We start from the raw sequence: 19,876 nt of genomic DNA on the forward strand, positions 1-19,876 counted from the left end.
GATAAAAAATATGTGCAGGTGTTATATACTCTGAAACTGAGGGCAGCTGTACGATCTGCCTGGACGTGCCGACAGTCAGTGCTGTCCTGCTGTTATATCAGCACAGGTGTCATAAAACATGGTGCCAGGTATGACAGAGAGTGAGAGAAAAGTTCATTACTGCTTAAACATTTGCATTTTCGGACAAGGTCATATTCTTGTAAAAAAAATCCAGTCCTTCTAGACAGAGAACATCAAGATTAAAACAGCAAGATGATAATTAAATGTGCTTCCCACACTCTATGTTCTCACCAGCTTTCATACTCTTTCCACTGACTCATATTCTCATACCCACAATCCCTTTCTGTCATTGGAGGGAGTTTTGCGGCTTGATTTCATGGGGATTTCTCCTAGAAACTGCTAATTGCACATCTGTGTGTGTGCGTGCATATTATATGTTACATGTTCACTCAATTTGCTCTTTAATGATGCAGTGAACGAGACCTCCTCAGTTTGTCGTTATCCTCGGCCCTCCATTACAGCCCCTGCTGTGTTCGGGTTCAGAGCAGAATGTTATCAAACCAGCCTTGAAGATTAGCAAAATTATCTCGCTTTGCTAATTCAAGTGAGACATTTTTTTAATTAGCCGCTTTTGTGATGAGTTTATTCTGTTTTAATTCGATTCTGTGACTGATGAGAAGAGATTTCAGTGACACCAGAACCAGCAGGCGAAATGTGGGTGTGTTATGGTTGTCAGCATTTGGGAGGGAATTTCTCATGCATTAAAGGAGAGATAGCAGAAAAGCCTTGACATTACTCACATAGCTGAGCCCTCTCTGTTTATCAGCACTACTTGTGCTTTAGTTCACCGCCGAGCGCTCGTGATGCCGTCTGGATCTAGAGGATGTATGTGTGTGTGTTCCTTCCATATTTCTTCCTGAAGAACAAGCACATTATAGGAAGATTTGTTTTAGGATATCTCTACTTCCATTAAAGATTATGTATAGGATGTGTGATTATTTTTATGCAATAGGAGTGTGAATGAATGAATCTGTGAGTGATTTTCTATATCCCCTTGTTTAGTTTGCAGACCTTGGTAGTGCCTGGTTAGCCTCTGTTTCCTCCTCACTCATTGAGAGTAATGGTAAACCTCTGAACAGTGCCTCTGAATATTTTTCCTAAAACAAGGGACAGGATATAAGTAGCAATTAGTCAACATTCTTTCTTCCAGTGGGTTTACAATGCGCATTGCAAAAACAATCCCTCTGGAGTAACCTGTTGTTAAGTGTTTTACTTTAGAGCCTGATAAGGATGTCTCTTCAGTCTCAGGTCAACTAAGCATTGGTTTTAACTAGGGCTGTAGGGCTGGTGGTTAGTTGTGAAAAAATAACGCGATTAAAATATTTTAACACAGTTAACGCACTGGCCCCGCCCCCAGAACTGTACGCCATCTTACATTTCATACAGCTGACTGTTGACAAATATGATGCAGGACAACTACTCCTTAAATGCAGTTATGCCCTAAAATTCAAGATATTGGGGCAAAAATGCTCCTGTATGAGTTTTTGTCTCAGATTTATATCATATTATAAGCGATATTACACGAGCAGCGAGAGCAATCGCACGAGTGCTGTTTTTGTCTCTAATATAACGAGTTTAAATGTGATTTTATACAACAGTTCAGTTGAAGTTAATCTTGTGGTATATTTTAAACACAATATTGTCTGTTTTTGCTAATTGCTAGTTTTGCCAACAAAAATATTACCTATAAAGCTACAGAAGAATTGTTGTGCGTCTCCGAGCAACACAGCGGTGTTTAATAGTTTCTCAATGAATCTGCGTTTTGAACGAATGGTGTGAATCAATGATTCAAACGCCCATTCATAAAGTAGCCTAAGCCCTTTACGTCATTCCTGAATGAATTAGCCGTTTGAACGAATCGAAGGAAAGACTCATAAAGACATTTACCGCCACCTGCTGGCAGTTTTAGTTTCTTATTTAGAATATTATTTCATTAAAAAAAATAAAGAAAAATAAAAACTGTAAAGTATGGAAGCCCGTTTCCGCCACTGAATAAAAAATAAAAAAGGTTTCCTATAGTGCTTTGCTAGAGTGTCGCAATTCTGAGAGGGGCCGTAATATAAAGATCTAAAAATGCATTTAATAACCCCTTTAATACGCACTGTATTAACAAGTTATTCAGACATATGTAAAACAACATAGAAAACATACATTTGGGCTTAATAGGGTCACTACCAACCTGTACTGTTATTTTGTCAATTAAACACAAAAGTAGAAATTGAGGAATCTTAATGTTATTTATATTCTTCACAATTACAGTAAGCATATTGACTATTTCAGCACAAGTGGAGCCAGGTATCATGCAAGCACAGAAATGTTAAGACTGATGAGTAGGATGAGAGAAAACGTCTCGTTGGAAAAACATAGTTTATACATTTAAAAATAGTCAAAACTATGTACTTTTTTTTTTTTAGTATTCATTACATATAGATGCTTGTGCATTTTTCCTTCTTATTCTGATGGTTGTGCTTTTGCCATGTTATAAGACTGAAAACAAACAGATCACAGATAACAAGATCTCAATTTGACAGGATGCTGGCCTCCTTTGCACATGAGGATAGATATGAGGATGGTATGGAACAAATTATTTCCACCCTCTGAAAGCATATCACTGTGATTTTATATCATCATGCACAGAGATTTATAATGGAGATTATTTACTGTACCTTGAGTAATGTGTCTAATAGACAAGGTGATCCTGAGGGGTGTATAAAATGATGGGATGTAAACATTTTCCATCTGGATACTTAGAGTAGGCTCATGGAGCCTGAGCCTACAACACACAATAGGGTTGTTAGCAATCAAATGTAATCAGTATCAACAAAATCCATCTTTGAATTGCATGGGTGGCACAGAAGCTGCATCAGAAGTGGTATTTATGCACTTAGTCTGTTAAAGGAGTAGTTCACTTTCAGAATGAAAATTCTGTCACCATTTGCTCACCCCCCACTTGTTCCAAACCTGTATGAGTTTCTTTCTTCTGTTGAACACAAAAGAAGATATTTTGAAAAATGTTGGGATCTGAACAGTTGATGAGAACCATTGACTTCCATAGTATTTTTTTTTCCTACTATGGAAGTCAATGGTTCTCATCAACTGTTCAGATCCCAACATTTTTCAAAATATCTTCTTTTGTGTTCAACAGAAGAAAGAAACTCATACAGGTTTGGAACAAGTGGGGGGTGAGCAAATGGTGACAGAATTTTCATTCTGAAAGTGAACTACTCCTTTAAATGCAGCTCATTGGTAGCATAATTGCATGTACAATACAGTAAAATTACAATTGCAATTGCATCAATAATGTTATGAGGTTAAAGTTTTAATTATAGAAATTTTAATGTAGAAATATGACATGTCAGTAGCTGTCCAAAATTACATTGTACGCTCTTAAATTATGCACTGTGTGTCTAGTGTATGGCATTTAGACAACTTGCTTGTCATCAGTTACATAATTAAAGGTGCAATGACTGAGTACATGAAGTGTCCAAAATTCTGTGTTGGATTTTTTAAGTGTGAACACAATATTTATATTACAAAATGGCATAGTGCATAAGCATATGAATTGGGATGCACCTACAGAATCATTCATTCATTCAATACACATTAAGCTGCCTATTGCGTCATCAGTGCTTTTCTTGGCCGGGTGCTTTAAAGGTAGCAGGGCTTCATATAGTGAATAATGGTTAAATCTGTCAGCAATAAGCAATATGCAAAAAAGAAGATATTTTGAAAAATGTTGGGATCTGAACAGTTGATGAGAACCATTGACTTCCATGGTATTTTTTTTTCCTACTATGGAAGTCGATGGTGCTCATCAACTGTTCAGATCCCAACATTTTTCAAAATATCTTCTTCACTGCAAAAAATGCTTTTCTAGCTTAGATCTTTTGTCTTGTTTCCAGCCAAAATATCTTAAATCAAGAAGGATTATCTAGACAAGTAAAAATTATTGTCTTGTTTTCAGAAAAAAACAAGTCGAATTCAAGTGAGCTTTTGCTTGAAACAAGCAAAATAATTTGCCAATGGGGTAAGAAAAATAATCTTGTTTTCTGTTTGAAACAAGATTATTTTTCTTACCCCATTGGCAGATTATTTTGCTTGTTTCAAGCAAAAACTCACTTAATTTTGACTTTTTTTTTTCTGAAAACAAGACAATAATTTTTACTTGTCTAGAAAATCCTTCGTGATTTAAGAATTTTTAGATATTTTGGCTGGAAACAAGACAGAAGATTTAAGCTAGAAAAGCATTTTTTGCAGTGTTTTGTGTTCAACAGAAGAAAGAATCTCATACAGGTTTGGAACAAGTGGGGGGTGAGCAAATGGTGACAGAATTTTCATTCTGAAAGTGAACTACTCCTTTAAATGCAGCTCATTGGTAGCATAATTGCATGTACAATACAGTAAAATTACAATTGCAATTGCATCAATAATGTTATGAGGTTAAAGTTTTAATTATAGAAATTTTAATGTAGAAATATGACATGTCAGTAGCTGTTCCAAATTACATTGTACGCTCTTAAATTATGTACTGTGTGTCTAGTGTATGGCATTTAGACAACTTGCTTGTCATCAATTACATAATTAAAGGTGCAATGACTGAGTACATGAAGTGTCCAAAATTCTGTGTTGGAATTTTTAAGTGTGAACACAATATTTATATTACAAAATGGCATAGTGCATAAGCATATGAATTGGGATGCACCTACAGAATCATTCATTCATTCAATACACATTAAGCTGCCTATTGCGTCATCAGTGCTTTTCTTGGCCGGGTGCTTTAAAGGTAGCAGGGCTTCATATAGTGAATAATGGTTAAATCTGTCAGCAATAAGCAATATGCAAAACTAAGGGTTCAGCATAAGGTTCAGCAAGACTTGAAAGTTTATTACAATGCAGGGTCTGGCCCATAATTGTAAAAAAAAAAAAATATTCCCCGAACATAAGCATGTTTAAAGACAAATGACCATAAAGTGAAATATAACTTATGCTCACCCTTAATCTTGATAGAGATAGATATAGCACAATGGAAGTAAGGGTGGGGATTGCAGAGCCTTTGACCTCAGAAACTTGTTTTGAGACTTGATTGGCCTTTTCATGAAAAAAGAACAAATAAGAACAAATACAAATAATATTCAGACAAAAAGTTACTTTTTTGTTTAAAAAAATTACCTGCAGTCTGGGGCTCAGGGGATTTCATCCTCTCATCCTCTTTAAGTTGTTGACTGATGAATAGAAAGTGATAGACAGTATGATTTTTTTGTAAACAAACTTCATATTTAAAAAAAATAAACAATGTAATTTGATGTTAGATTAGATCAAATGCCAACCATGGATCTCAAAATCACATTTTTCCCCCAGTGTAATGTTAGTTTTTTAGCATAGATAAATATTTATTTTAATTTCTTAAGCATACAAAATTGATCAATTAATAAAAGAATATGAAAAGTGTGCTCACCAGTCTAGCCATAAATACTCTCTGTTGCCTTGTGAATGGTTGTGACCTATAATAATATGGGAAAAACAATTACATCTTTACTTTAAACATGTAAGGGACAATATTTTTAATATCACTCTTGAGTGTCAGTGTAACAAAAGACAAATGCAAAAATCTTTATGGTCAGATGAAATCTTTATGGCCAGATGGTAGTTTTTAAAAATGTGAACTATAATTATGAAGACTTGCTTCTTAATTAGCACAGACAGCCAGTTTGTGGGAAGTGTTTTCCTTGCAGAACTCTACAAATGTAATCCCTCTTACCTATGATTGGACTAAAAACAGATTGATATGTGATGCCAAGAGCTTTGAGATTCAGTGCTTGGATCAAGAGTGACACATTCTGCACTCGCAGTGTCTCTGAAGAATGTCTGCATATCTGCTAAATGCGTATTTTCAGTTCCATGGTCAATGCGAATTCTTTGTGGAAATCCGTTATTCTCAGCAACAGCTTGTAGGAAATAACCTGCAATTACTCGTGGGTCATTGTTCGTTTTGTATGCTTCAAGCCAGATCATTTTTCTGGAGAAACCATCAATGCATCCGTTTATGCATATTCCGTAAGGTTTTAACTTATCATATCCGTCAATATGCCAAACATAGTTTGGCCCGCGACTGTTATACATTCGTCGCCGTAGACGACCGCGAGCACGCAGATCAACTCCTTGTCCATCTAACAGTCGCATCAACTGACGGACAGTTTCTCTGTCTGTAATAATGCCGGACAGCCAACATTTCTGGTGCATCCAGCGATAGCCATGTTGTCGTCCCGATGTCTGTAGCTGCTGGTGTATAAAACGTGCCACTTCAGCCTCATCTGTTTTATTGCGTCTCCGCCACAACTGATTCCTGCATAACGTTCTCTCAAGAGTCCGGAAACTAAGCTTTAGCCTATGTTGTGTGATTCCTCCAATAAAATTAAGATTTCTCTATTAGTGAAACCGCGCCGAAAATAATCCTCTATAATATTTTCCATTTTTAGGCTATAGAATATGCAATCCTACCGTCTTTGACACTTCGGTGAAGGTCAATCTCAGTAACAGGAAACTAGTTTATATCTCCCAATTCTGACCGTTTTTCCTCAGAATTGCGACTTTATTTCTCAGAATTGCGAGATAAAAAGTCGCAATTCTGACATTATAACTCGCAATTGCGACTTTTTATCTCACAATTCTGACTTTATTTCTCAGAATTGCGAGTTTATATCTCGCAATTCTGACTTTATAACTCGCAATTTCGAGTTTGTATCACGCAATTGTGAAAAAAAATAATTAAAAAAATAATGTCATAATTTAGACTCAAACCGGAATGACTTACTTGCTTTTGTGGAACATAAAAGAAGCTATTTTGAAGACTGTTGGTAACAAAGCTGTTTTGGTTACAAATTACTTCCATTGCATGAACGAGAAAAAAAAACTGAGATGTTTCTCAAATGATCTTCTTTTATGTTTCATAGTTTATGTTAGGCCATTGTAGCCTGAATGTTTATGTGTAATACATTTTACGTTGAATCAAATTAAATATTTCTTTCTAAAGCTATATTTGTAATGTCTACTTTCTCATTTAACACAAAAATAGCATTAAATAATCTCTTGGGGGTATTTTCACAGCCAAATGTAATTTGTGATAAATTAGATTAATTAATCGACACATCATGTAATTAATTAGATTAAAAATGTTAATCGACTGACAGCCCTAGTATTAACATCAATCTCACTGTTTGCACATTGTATTAACATGCGTCTCAAATGTGTTTCCAGGGACCATATACATAACTCACAACATCAGCTGGGGTTATGTATGTAAGGGTCAAAGGTTAAGGTATGGATGGTTAGCCCCTGCTGGTAAATGCTACACTATCTGTTTATAAAAAGCATCTTTCTCGGGCTGATAAACTGACTTTTTTTTTGCTCAGATATGTTTAAAATCCAAACAATAAAGAAATGCAAATCAGATCTAAATTTCATATTTGCATTAGATGATGTTTAGACAGACTGCAGCTATCTGACACAAGTAAGAAAAACTGGTCTAAGATCTTAAATGTCAGTTTTGCAAGTACCTTTATTGCAATATGTAACAATAAAGTGTTATCAATCTATTTGTCCCTCTATCCACTATTTTTCTGTCTGTCTGTCTCTGCATGGAAAGTGCCTTTAAGATCTAAATTCCTGTAAGTGAATTGTAAGAGTAAGACAGATAATGTCTGTCAGTCTATTTATTTATTTATGATGCTCTTATGTTAAAGATATCTGAATAACTTTGTTCACGTCAGGTAAAGTGTGATCCTTGTCACTCGGGCTGTGTTCCACCCCAGGGTTCTGTAATAGTAATGCCATAAAGAGTGCTTTTAAGATCTGAATTCCTGTAAGTGCTGTTATAAACAGCTGATGACAGGTTTTGCCAGTTCTTTGCACATTTTCATGTACTGTACACACTTGCAAATGACCTGAAAGTATATCTAATCATTCCTTCCTTTTTCTTGAATGCTTGTGCTGTTATGTTAGGTCTATAGAAAATATTCTGGGTATTTTAAGTTGTTGTAAAAAGCGTGTGACAGGTTTGTTTGTCCTCGGGCTACAAGTTCCCTTTGGCATGCTTTCACGATGTACACCAGACAAACACACACAGGTGTTGTGTATAGGAAACTCTGGTTCTTTTGAACACACTGAATGTGTGTGAACATGTCTGTTTCTATGACTAGCACTCATGTAATCGTGCCTTTTAGCAATGTATTTTCATATTGGCACACACAAAATGCAGCTTGTTCTATACAATACTGTGTAATTTTGTCTCATCAAAGGTTGCTTAAGTGTAAGCAAACATGCCATTTAAAATGCAGTGCCAAAATTGACTCATCAGTGTGTTGTGGTTCCCCATATTTACTGGCAATGGTTCAAATAAATTGAAAAAGAAAATTGTTTTAAACTAGAAAGAAGGAGAGTTTTATTTGTACTTGAAATGTGAAAAGCTGCCAACATTGTCTACTGCTTTTGGTATGCGGTAAAATGGTGTCGGTTAAATTGGTGATGGATAAATATGTGTCTGTGGCAGCAGGAGACAGAGTGCTGCTATCGCAGTGGTCGATTTGAGATGTGAGGCCGCTGTTTTCATTAAAGGTCCTCTTCAGCTACATTTATAGTGAAACTGTTTGATCTCTCTGGGTCCTCTACCAGCAAAAAGCCAACTGAATGCAAAAGCAGCACGACTGAGTGATTTCAAATTCCACTCAATCTAGAGGTGAGCCTCCTTTTTCCATTAGATTGCTCATGCATTTTTGTGATATTGTGAATTTTTGGAATGATGATAAAGTCTGAAAAACCTGTAAATAATAATAATAATGAGGCCCTAGGAAAATATTAATTCATCCAAAACAATTCTGTTTTGATTACTAATTGTTTTCATTTAAGAAAATAAGTGTTTGTATTCACTGTTATTTATAATTTATATAGTAGCTATTTATTAATTTTTTCATTATTCATTATTAATTTATTCTTTATATTTACAGTTTTCATTTTAACTCTACTAAGCTTTAGTGATTTTGTTTTGTGCTCGTCATTTTTATTACTTTTTGTATTTTTAAATATTTCTATTTAATTTTAATTTTAATTTTAGTAATTTAGCCTACCTCAATATAACTTAGCCAGGGAAACATTTCTCTCTTTTTTCTTTTCTTTTCTTTTCTTTCTTTCTTTCTTTCTTTCTTTCTTTCTTTCTTTCTTTCTTTCGATACCCAGTTTAAAATGTTATTGATTTTTACAATGTATTGTACAGTGTTTTGTATTGTATTTTATTGTATTTACTATTGAAACAGAAATTAGCGGAGAAAGAGGAAGACTGTAGACTTTGAGTACAACAGCATATACTTTCTTTCTTTCTTTCGATTAACAAAATCGATTGTAATAGTTTTAGTTAACAAATTACCACTGTGGATTTGGCCATAGACTCCTGCAGTTGAATTTGTGTAATTTAAGCCTGGCTCACACTACAGGATTAAGAATGAATTACTTTAAAATTATACAAATGGTATAAAAGCAATATAACACTCAAAGTTGTGCTGTAACCTACAATTTTAGAAAAGTAGAATATAAAGAAAATAGTCGAAACAAAATGACATTTCAATGTGGATTAGGCTACAAGCACGAAAGACAAACAAGCGTGCAGATGCGTTATCCACTTATCACCAAACATATTATTATGTTGGTAAAGCTTGAGCTTGAATGAATGCTGTTATTATGAAACACAGGTGTACTTTTATCTCAACACACTTGAGATCAATATGGCGGCTGTTGAAGACTCTAGAAGATCACTCAGTCAGTATTAAAAGCCCTTCAATGAAACCATTAGAAGAGAGAATCAGCACTCACTTAGCGGCCAGGGGAAACAATGGAGGAGGGAGGGAGGTATGGCATGGAGCAAATGACCACAGAGAGTTTACACAAACACATGATGAACAAAGAGGTGAGCAGTTTATATGCAATGAGAATCCAGCACTATTAGTCACTGTTGCAACCGTTTAACATACTGTAATAGATCTAAAGTGAAGCATATGTGTAATTAGACGGAGGGAGAATACAAATACTGTACTGTAGCTGATTTAGAGGAAATGAGAGAAGGAGAGCAGATGGAGAGAGAAGGTAAAGCGAGATGAAAAAGCACTTAGATACAGCAGAATGTTTTATGGAGAGTATTTACGCACTCCTTTAGTCTGAGATGGCAAAGACAAATATAAAGAAAAGACCATTTCTGCAGAAGCATATACTGTTCATCAAAATCACATTCTCGCAGTAAGAAATCTGTTGCTAATGTGCTTCAGTTTATTGTTAAAGACCAGCTAGCAGGGTAGAGAAAGATTAATGGAAAAAGAGAAGTAGAAAACATGCAATGTGTGTGTTCTGTTGAATGATGTCCATCACTAGCCGGGGAATGTGCGTCCTGGTACAGTGTCTGCTTTCCAACTTTATTTTAGCTTCAAATTCAGATAAACGGAGAGGAGTTTCAGAAAATGTGTGAGAGATTGTTCAATAACTGGAGTGGTTAAAAAGCAAGTGCACTGGTCTGTGCAAATGATAATAAATGACAGACATTATGTAGATAGATTATTGCAAACAGAGTGATAGAAAAAAAGGTGGCGGCAAAAAGAAAATTGTCTAAGAAGGTACAAAAAACAGACAAAGACAAAAATAAGCTATTTTTTTGCCTCACTGCTAATTTTTGGCTTGTTTGAAACACGAACTGAATACAATTTTGTTGCAATATTATATTTTGTTCAATTATATATATATTTTTTAAATGACAGAAAATTGATTTATTTATTGCAATTTTTAATGTTGTTTTGAGAATAAATGTAACAATAATAAATGTTTTTTTTTTTACTAGAAAAACAATAAATAAAAATAAGACCGTAATTTGCAGTCTATTTGACTGTTGAAACAGATGCACCTATTGAAAGACAGATGAGGGGAAAGGATGGAGAAGGCCAAGAGGGATCTGTTTGGATGGGTGATGGGTGGAGAAGAATGAGGTAGTGAGAGAAAGAAAACAAGAGAGATAGATGACAGTGGAGGAAAGACAGATGGTGGAATGAGCCCAGTTTTGGTAGAACTATTAATGGACACAGCTGTCACTTCTCTGTGTGTGTTTGTAAGGGAGATGTGTCTGAATATTAGCACCACTCTTAAGATGAAAATTCAAAACATTTGACTTCCATTCTCTTACTCTCTCTATCTCAGTTTTCCTCTTCTGTTTGACGAATCCATTTGTGAGATAAAGAAATCAAGAATTCAGTGTTTGAACATAGAGCACCTTCTGGTAGATGTGGTTACTACATCATCTGGGTGCAAAAAGCATCTTTCCTCATTGACTGCCATTTACAATTAGCCACAAAATATAAATATGTGTATATATTTCATTCTATTATATTAGATGTAGAACCAGCGACTATATTTGTTTGTTTGTTTGCAGTCTCTTGTACATGTGGAATGGATTTATATTTTTGCCTGTCTCCTGCCTTTGACATTACAGTTCAGGATCACTAGTGAAATGTTAGGGATTGTGCACATTGTTGTTGTGCCATCAGCCAAACAGCATTGCCATGACTCCATAATAATTACTCGCATGCATTTACTGCTTAGGTGATTACCTTAAACACCTGGATCTGGAACTGAATGCCCATCTCATGGCAGATTTCAAATAACATACTACGGTGGTCCTGGGCCAGCCGATCAATTACAATGAATAACAATACTAACAAACACAGACCAGTGGTTTTCATCCGGTGTTCTCAGCAAACGTCCAAGGAGACCTTTAGATGACTTAAAATGATTTAAAATATAACAAAATTTGTACTAACAGAATAATCCACCCAAAAAGGACATTTCTGTCATGATTTATTTACCCTCATGTTGTTCCAAACCTGTATGCATTTCTTTCTTCTGTGGAAAACAAAAGAATATATTTTTATAGAATGTTGGTAACAGTTTTGGTTCCCATTGATTTCCATTGTAAAATACAATGGAAATCAATGGGCACTGAAATTGCTTGGTTACCAACATTCTTCGAAATATCTTCATTTGTGTTCAGCTGAGGAAATTACATTTTAAAAATGTGATCTTGACTCGGAAAAGTCATGTAAATGAATAAAATCTTGATATTTTTATAATGAATGAATATAATTTTTTATTGTGATGCCAAGATCTAAATTTTTTTAATTGGTTGAAATTGTGAAATATTTTTTAAAAACGCTGCATCTTAAAATGATAATATGCATACGCTGCCATCTAGTGCTGACAAAGAAAACGGCAAAGATTTGTTAAAACATGGTTAGGTCATGTATTCAATACTGGCCAAATTTTTTAGTGAGCTTATTAAAACCCCAGATTAATGCAGTTCAAATCATCAAGACCAGAGAAACAGCTGCGTGTGTGTTCTCATGTACGTGTATGTGCCTCATGCAGCATTAATGGCTTTTATCAAAGTGAATTAGGCATGAAGGATAGAAAAGCTGAGGTACCCCAGTGGACCGCGCATCAATGGAAAAACGGAGAAATGTAAAACACTCGCTCAACACCTGAGAGCAGAAAATGAGCCTGGAGACACTCCTCCAGATAAAGAACCCATTAAAGAAAGGACACATTAGCATAATTTTTCTGGTTATTATTTATATATTTTTCAGGTGCGAAGAGAACATTTTTATTTATACGATCACGTATATCGCAGTTCAGTCTCAGAGAAAAAGAGCAAGATCGATGAAGACAGAAAGGTAACATCCATCTGAAGTGTTCTTGAATTTGGAAATATAAAGCACTCTGACTAAATCTAAATACAAGACTTTATTTCTGTTAGCCAAGCACAGTATGTTCCATAACATGATACTGTATATTGTCAACACATTCACTCACAGGTCTACCGTGGCCCCGAGAATATTTAGATGCTTAAGCCGCATTAATAATGTATGAATGTTATTGCATTAAATATAAAATGTCAACACAATCACATGTATTTTAAAGGAATATAGTGCAAACACTCGTTGAAGTAAAACAGTTTTAGAGGTTTTTTTTTTTTGTCTGTATCTGTCACACTGTTCTACTGTACGTTTGAAATTTAAGAGTGAATAGTTGGACATTCTGTGGTTGTCAAACATTAGTCTTATTGTGCTAGGGCACCTGTTTGAACCCTGGGGGAACACTAAGGGTCATAATACACTGTTATGGCAGTCATTGCCTGCTGTGTGTTGTCCTCTGCACTCAAGCCAGTCTTCCCTAGATGCATCACTGTGACCTGAGCTCTGGAATCAGACACAGAGCAGCCATTAAAGAGTTTTAACCATCTGGACAGAATGTGAGGTTAAGTGAGTAATAAATGTTACATGGACTGTATTCAAATTTCAAGTGTGTGTGGATGTGTGTGCCTACTTAATATTTTAGAGACAAAGTTGTACCCAGAATTTTGAGCTAAATCTGAAAACCTCCTTTTAGGAATGTCCTCATTTTTGAAAATGGTATAAAAATGAAGCAAGTAAAGTTTAAAAACATTGTAAAAATACAGAAAGTTTTCAGTTAGGGTTTGGGAATTGGTAAGGATTAGGTTATAGTATTTATAGCTAGCTGTATATAAAAAAAAGTGTGTGTGTATATTTTGGAGATGTCATCATTTGTAAAAAAAATAAAAAATAAAATAAAATAAAAAAACACTATAAAAATAAAGTTATTTTTAATGTGAAAATACAGAATGTTTTCTGATTAGGGTTTAGACTTAGGCTAATTGCACTCAAAACATTATTTTAAAGGTGACATTGTGAATGCTGAGAAACAGAAGTCTTACAATTAAATGTGAATATCAGAATATTATTTTTTAAATTATTTATAATACATTTAAAAAAAAATTATAGTATATTTATTATCTTTACCGGCAGTTTGTATACTGAAGAAAAAAATAGGCATCATTGGTATTTTTTCTACCTTTTTATTCTATATGAAAGGCAGGCTAACAAGATGGTCAGTAACATTAGTTAATGATTCAATGTCACTGTTGCACAATTTTATAAGAGTACATTCATGTTTGTTTTTCTTATCAGGTTTAATCAATGCATTTAAAACTCACTTGTGTCCAAACACTCTTTGGAATCTATTATGGAACACATTTAAGATTTTTATAGAACTGTTTAAATGTGCTTGTGATATTGCTAATATGGGTAAATGAAATGGTTTTAAATATAATTTTAATCATGAATATAATCAAAAGAATTGTATTAATAACACAATTATTATTTTTTTTTTATATCATAACTGTGATAATGGCACTGACAGGAGGTCTGAAATCAATCAAATCTTAGTAGGAATGGTAGTTTATTGTGTTTTCAAGGTGGCAGGTGGCTAATCAGGAAGGTTGTTGGTTTGAATCCCTGTCAAAACTCTTTTTGTCTGAATTCAGCTTTTGCCCTGGAGCAAAGTACACTGCCTGCTGTGTGCCAAGGCCGACCCCTTTCTCTTTGTTTGTGCAAACCTGATGATTATAAATATTTAAACCTAAAAAAATCAGTGTATGGAGAGCATAACTAAGGTTCCAGAGTTGCATATGGGACGAAGCAAGTAAATAGTACTGACATAATTTATTCACCCTCATGTTTTTCCATGACTGTTGTTTTTCTGTTCTGGAACCTGCACAGGTTTATGCCCAAGTTTTTACTGTGGTATTGTGTATACGTCTTTAAAACAGGAAATTCTAAACTATTATATGCCGATGATTCTTCACAAAAATATTAAGTTCATATTAAAAATAATATTATAATATTATAATATTAATCTTAAAAATAAATATTAATTATTATAAAATGTCACATAATGTTCTGTAATGTAACCATAAATATATAAATAAAAATAATTCTCAGTCTTGAATACCCTTTTTTGTTCACAGATATGTGGATGATTACATAAGGAACGTTTTGTTGTTTCATTTCCAGCGTAGTTAATGGTTGAAAAAGCTAATCTGATGTTGCATAATAATTATTTGTTATAGCTTATCAGTTTCAACAATGTCTGATGCCAGATGACTGATGTATAGATTTATTTTGTGTGATTTTTACATCTACCATTTATTAAACCAAGAACATCAGCTCATGATACTAAAAGGTCATTTCATTCAAAAAGCTCATTAAACTGAAATTCCTCATAGTCAGTCATGGCAACTTGTACTTATTAACTGATTAACCAGTCTACTCCTGTGTTATCAACTTAGCAATTTTGTTGCTAAATTTAGCAACTTTTCAGACTACCCAAGCAACTTTTTCTTCCAAAAGCACCTAGCAACAAATTTAGCAATTTTTTTAATTTATTTGGCAACTTTTATCAACTTTTAATAAGTGACAATAAAAATACATAAAATTACACAAAAAGAGGAAACCAAAGATGCCTAACAGTACATGCATCATGTTAATTGAGTTAGCTGCTATTTGCATTTGTTCAATTTAATAATAATAATAATTTAATAATTGTTTATTTATGATACACTTTGTTAGTAGCTTGTACCTGCAATTGTTGATCAGTTAGTACACTAAAATTAAAAATGGAAAAGATAATTTTCCAGGACATTATCCTTTGTAACCCTGTAACCCAAAAACACAATGCATAATTTAAAATGCATGTGAAAAAAAACAATACGGAAAATTCTTTCATATCAACATAGTAGATTGTGCCCTATTTTTTACAGAGTGTAGCATACTAACTAACTACTAATACACTGCTTAAAGCACTGCTTAATACACTGCTTAATATTACTAGTTTACTAGCTATTAAAAAAAAACAGAATAAAAAAACTTCAATAATTCAATGTATTTAAAAATAGTTATTTATATTTTAATATTATATTATGCATATTATTTTACAAACAAATCTAAATTAACATTTTTGCTGAGATTTGATGTTGTGACAATTTTGTGCCATGATTACGCAATGACATCACAACGTCATTTAGCAACTTTTAGCAACAAAACAACCTTCCTTTAGCAACTTTTTCTGAAAATTAGTTGGCAACACTGCTCCTCCTCAGAGAGAGAGAGAGAGAGAGAGAGATTGTTTGTCTTCAGTCAAAAGACCTAGTGTGAACAGTTGCTAATACCGGTTTTGATCCCGCTAAAAAGGCTTATATTTGCAGATACCATGGAAATTAATCCAGTTACAAGTAATTCTTCATGGAAGTGTTAAAACTTGCATATTTTGTAGCACTTAAGCTTCCAGATTATTGGTATCTAGAGTTTCCATATTTTAGATCTGTTTGGTATTGCTTATATAATGGCTCAAAAACAACTTCGTTTTCTACAAATGTGGAGTTTTATTGCAATTTGCTAATGTTCATGGACATAGAAACCACTAAAAGTTGATATAATACAAAGATTTCTTTAATCTATACAGATAAACTACAATGAAATAGTCGATGATTCTGTTTTAACCTGGACGTACGATAGAGGGAGCCAGGTAACAGTCAGCAGCAAAGGGTCTCTGATCTTCATCCAAAAACAGATTGTGGTTGAGCATTATATTTGATTTTACCCCAGAACTTCACATGATATTTATCCACTGATGTGTGTCAGGGTGCTATGTGCTTGTGCAGTATTTTTGACAGGGCAAAGGTAACAGGCCATTGGAGCCAAGAGTTCAACAGTCATGTTTTCACCTCAGTGCCGTCTTCTTCTGGGGTTCATATGAATGTAGTTCCAGGGTGGTGATAGACTCAAGACCGGAAAGAGATGGAGTTCTGTTGAGGTGTGATACTATGTGATTTAAGAGCTTTCTTGAGGGTACAAAATGTGGTATAGCTGGTCGTTGAAGATGCCAGTGTAGGTGCTGACAGCACGAACTGTGTCTTCATACAGGTTCCTTTATGAGGGAGGAAAGATAAAATGTCAAAACAAAATAGATCGTGAGTCTTCATTTTCAGGGTGTCATGAACTTAATCACCCTCAGGCCATCAAATATGTAGATGAGTTTGTTTCTTCATTGGAACAGATGTGGAGAAATTTAGCATTACATCACTTGCTCACCAACTGATCCTCTGTATTGAATGGGTTCCGTCAGAATGAGAGTCCAAACAGCTGATAAAAACATCAAAACAATACACAAATAATCAAAACTACTCCATTCCATCAATAACATCTTGTGTGGTGATAATCCATGATAACGCTTCTTCCAGTGAAAAGGTCCATCACCTGTTGTCCTCTCACTTTAAAATTCACCAACATACTTGTTTAGAACTGTTTTTGCCCAAACAGTGCTTGATCTGTCAATATCTCTCTTCTGATTCAGATGAAATGACTTTTTAACCAGAAGCAATGGGTTGAAGTTAAAAATGCCTTGATGTTTACTTCTTACAAACACACAGCTTTTCACTTCACAAGACATTAATTGATGGACCGGAGTCATGAGTTACTTGTGGATTATTGTGATGTTTTTTTATCAGCTGTTTGGACTCTGACGGCACCCATTCACTGCAGATGATCCATTGGTGAGCAAGTGATGTAATGCTAAATTTCTCCTAATTTCTTCTGATGAATAAATAAACTCTACATTCATCTTGGATGGCCTGAGGGTGAGTACATTGTCAGTAAATTGTCTGTTAAATCAATTGCACATGTATTTTAATGGAAAGCTACACGTGTTCCTGTGTGTAAAAGCCCAGAAGGGAATGTTTGTAAGTACGGACTAGGGTAATGTATAAAATTAGATTTACTTGGCTTTCTCGTTCAGCTTGTAGCCCTTGATGGTCTCAACATAACCGCTGGCAGTGTCAACACTCTGGTCGTAGTAGGACTTAAGTGTGTCCACCACAGTGGCAATGGTTCCTTTCTCCTCCTCAACTTGCCTGGGCACACGGAAGCTCTCCGCTCCTGCAGGGGGCGAACCAAATTTTGAGAGAGTGAGATGAGTTTTAAAAAAATCATTCTTTATTTTCATGTTTCATTGTCATTTTAGGTTACTTCATTAGCAGCAAAGCAGATATAATAATAATCCAAATTGAGTAGGTTTATGAATGTGTCTGTCTGTACGTACCCAGAGCAAGGAAAGCAATGACAGCTGTGATGGCCAGTAGCTTGTTCATAATGACAGGTATCTCTGAGGGATTTAGTAAAGCACTGGTCAGATGACAGCAGCACAAGTGTGAGAATATAAATGTGACCACAAGAGGGCATTATTATTCTTTTTTTTAGTGCATGCAGTCACTTAGTAAATCATTGATAGGCTATTAAAAGCATACTGTATGTGCTTTTAGACCAGATTATCCCGATGAAGCACTTTTAGTGGCATAAAAACAATTTCATATTTGTTTATTTAATTGATTATTAGTTTTCTGTGTTTTTCTAAGACCGTAACAATTTGCTCATATAATAAAGGTTGTGAAAAAAATCATAATGTTTAAGAAATCTGCATGTATTTTATCTATTATATTTGGAATAACATTGAAGCTTTTTACAAAACATACTAAATGCAGCAATATTATGTGTACAGTCATCTATACAGACTTACATCATGTGCATTTTAGGAATTAATCAGGTTAATGTATAGGTGCTAAACAGTTAAGAATCATAGAATCTGTCACAATATCCAAACATGTTTATAATGCCTTTAATACAAGAGGGAAAATATGGTTGTACTCACAGTTTCTCCTCTGCGGAAAGTGTGTCAGACAGGTTAGTGGCAAAAACTCTTTGGCCTATCTTATATATGGGTACAGATTTATTGACTTGATAACTCAAGTGCCAAAGTGCAACCGTCTCAGATAAGTGTTATGTGAGTGTGTGTGTGTGTGTGTGTGTGTGTGTGTGTTGATGTGGGGCTGTGCTTTTTGCTAGTGCTTGTTGTAAGATAAGGGACTAAAATGAGATTACCTGTTAAAGAAGATATGGCTCTTCACATAAATAGACATACTGATTGATCACATTAAACAAACTCACTGACTTTGATCAACAGTCTGACATTTAAGATGAAGTAAAACTAATATCTGTGCTCTCAATATGATAACACACTTGTTATAGCGTCTTTTATATTCTGTTCTCCATCCACCAGCAGACAGATAAATGCCCAGAGGCTCTTGTCTTGCGTAATTGAACTTCAACACGTTTCCAAATAAAGTCCTAAGTCTGTTTCACCATATACACGTCAGCCTGTTGAGGCTACTTCAGGTTATTTTTGCAAGAGTGTGTGTGTGTATCTAGATCTTTCTTTGTGTCTGTACAAGATGCGACGTTTTTGAGTTTGTGAAATCAATTTCTTCACTAACATGAATACATTTTCTTTATAGGCACCTATGGCACCATGAAGAAGGGATAGTCCCTTAAAGCAAGGGATAGTTTAAAGGGATTCATGCAAAAATTAACATTTTGTCATCATTTACTCATGCGCATGTCTTTCCATGTTGAACATAAAAGTAGATATTTTGAAGAATGCTGTTAATCAAACAGTTGATGGTCCCCATTGACTTCCATAGTATTTCTTTCCTTACAATGGAAGTCAGTGGGTGCCAACTACTGTTTGGTTCTTCAAAATATTTTCTTTTGTGTTCAACATAAGAAACTTTTACAGGTTTGGAACAATATAAGGGTGAGTAAATGATGACAATTTTCATTGTGGGGTGAACTATTCCTTTAACTGCTTTCATGAGGGGGAAAAGGGGGAAAAAAGAACTATAGATAAATATAAAACTATTGATTTAAAGATGTTGGTTATGATACACATTTTACGTTCATAATGCATTCACATATGCATATACTGTTAAAGGGGTCATATGATGCTGCTAAAAAGAACATTATTTTGTGTATTTGGTGTAATGAAATGT

At 34.6% G+C, this 19,876-nt stretch overlaps 1 protein-coding gene, 1 long non-coding RNA gene and 1 pseudogene across 3 annotated transcripts; all 3 read right to left on the bottom strand.

The window, feature by feature from the left end:
- Window positions 1-2,443: 2,443 nt before the first annotated feature.
- On the bottom strand, window positions 2,444-5,871 carry LOC107699534 (uncharacterized). The gene is made up of 3 exons (XR_001635467.1): window positions 5,819-5,871; window positions 5,516-5,561; window positions 2,444-2,833 (listed from the first exon to the last, which is right to left on the bottom strand). It is a non-coding gene; the product is annotated as an uncharacterized LOC107699534 (long non-coding RNA).
- LOC107699457 (uncharacterized) lies at window positions 5,830-6,597 on the bottom strand (annotated as a pseudogene).
- A 9,769-nt stretch (window positions 6,598-16,366) lies between these two features.
- Window positions 16,367-18,777, bottom strand: apoc2 (apolipoprotein C-II). Of its 2 annotated transcripts, none has more exons than XM_016500826.1 (4): window positions 18,700-18,777; window positions 18,094-18,156; window positions 17,774-17,930; window positions 16,367-16,923 (listed from the first exon to the last, which is right to left on the bottom strand). In XM_016500826.1, exons 2-4 carry the CDS (start codon window positions 18,140-18,142, stop codon window positions 16,827-16,829), a joined length of 303 nt encoding a protein of 100 aa, XP_016356312.1. In that variant the 5' UTR covers window positions 18,143-18,156; window positions 18,700-18,777; the 3' UTR covers window positions 16,367-16,826. The 2 variants fall into 2 exon arrangements, with proteins under 2 accessions (XP_016356312.1, XP_016356313.1); XM_016500827.1 differs by having other exon boundaries at window positions 18,094-18,176; window positions 18,700-18,725.
- Window positions 18,778-19,876: the final 1,099 nt, after the last annotated feature.

Source organism: Sinocyclocheilus anshuiensis, unplaced genomic scaffold (genome assembly GCF_001515605.1).
Source record: "Sinocyclocheilus anshuiensis isolate Anshui unplaced genomic scaffold, SAMN03320099.WGS_v1.1 scaffold670, whole genome shotgun sequence".
NCBI classification, from domain to species: Eukaryota; Metazoa; Chordata; class Actinopteri; order Cypriniformes; family Cyprinidae; genus Sinocyclocheilus; species Sinocyclocheilus anshuiensis.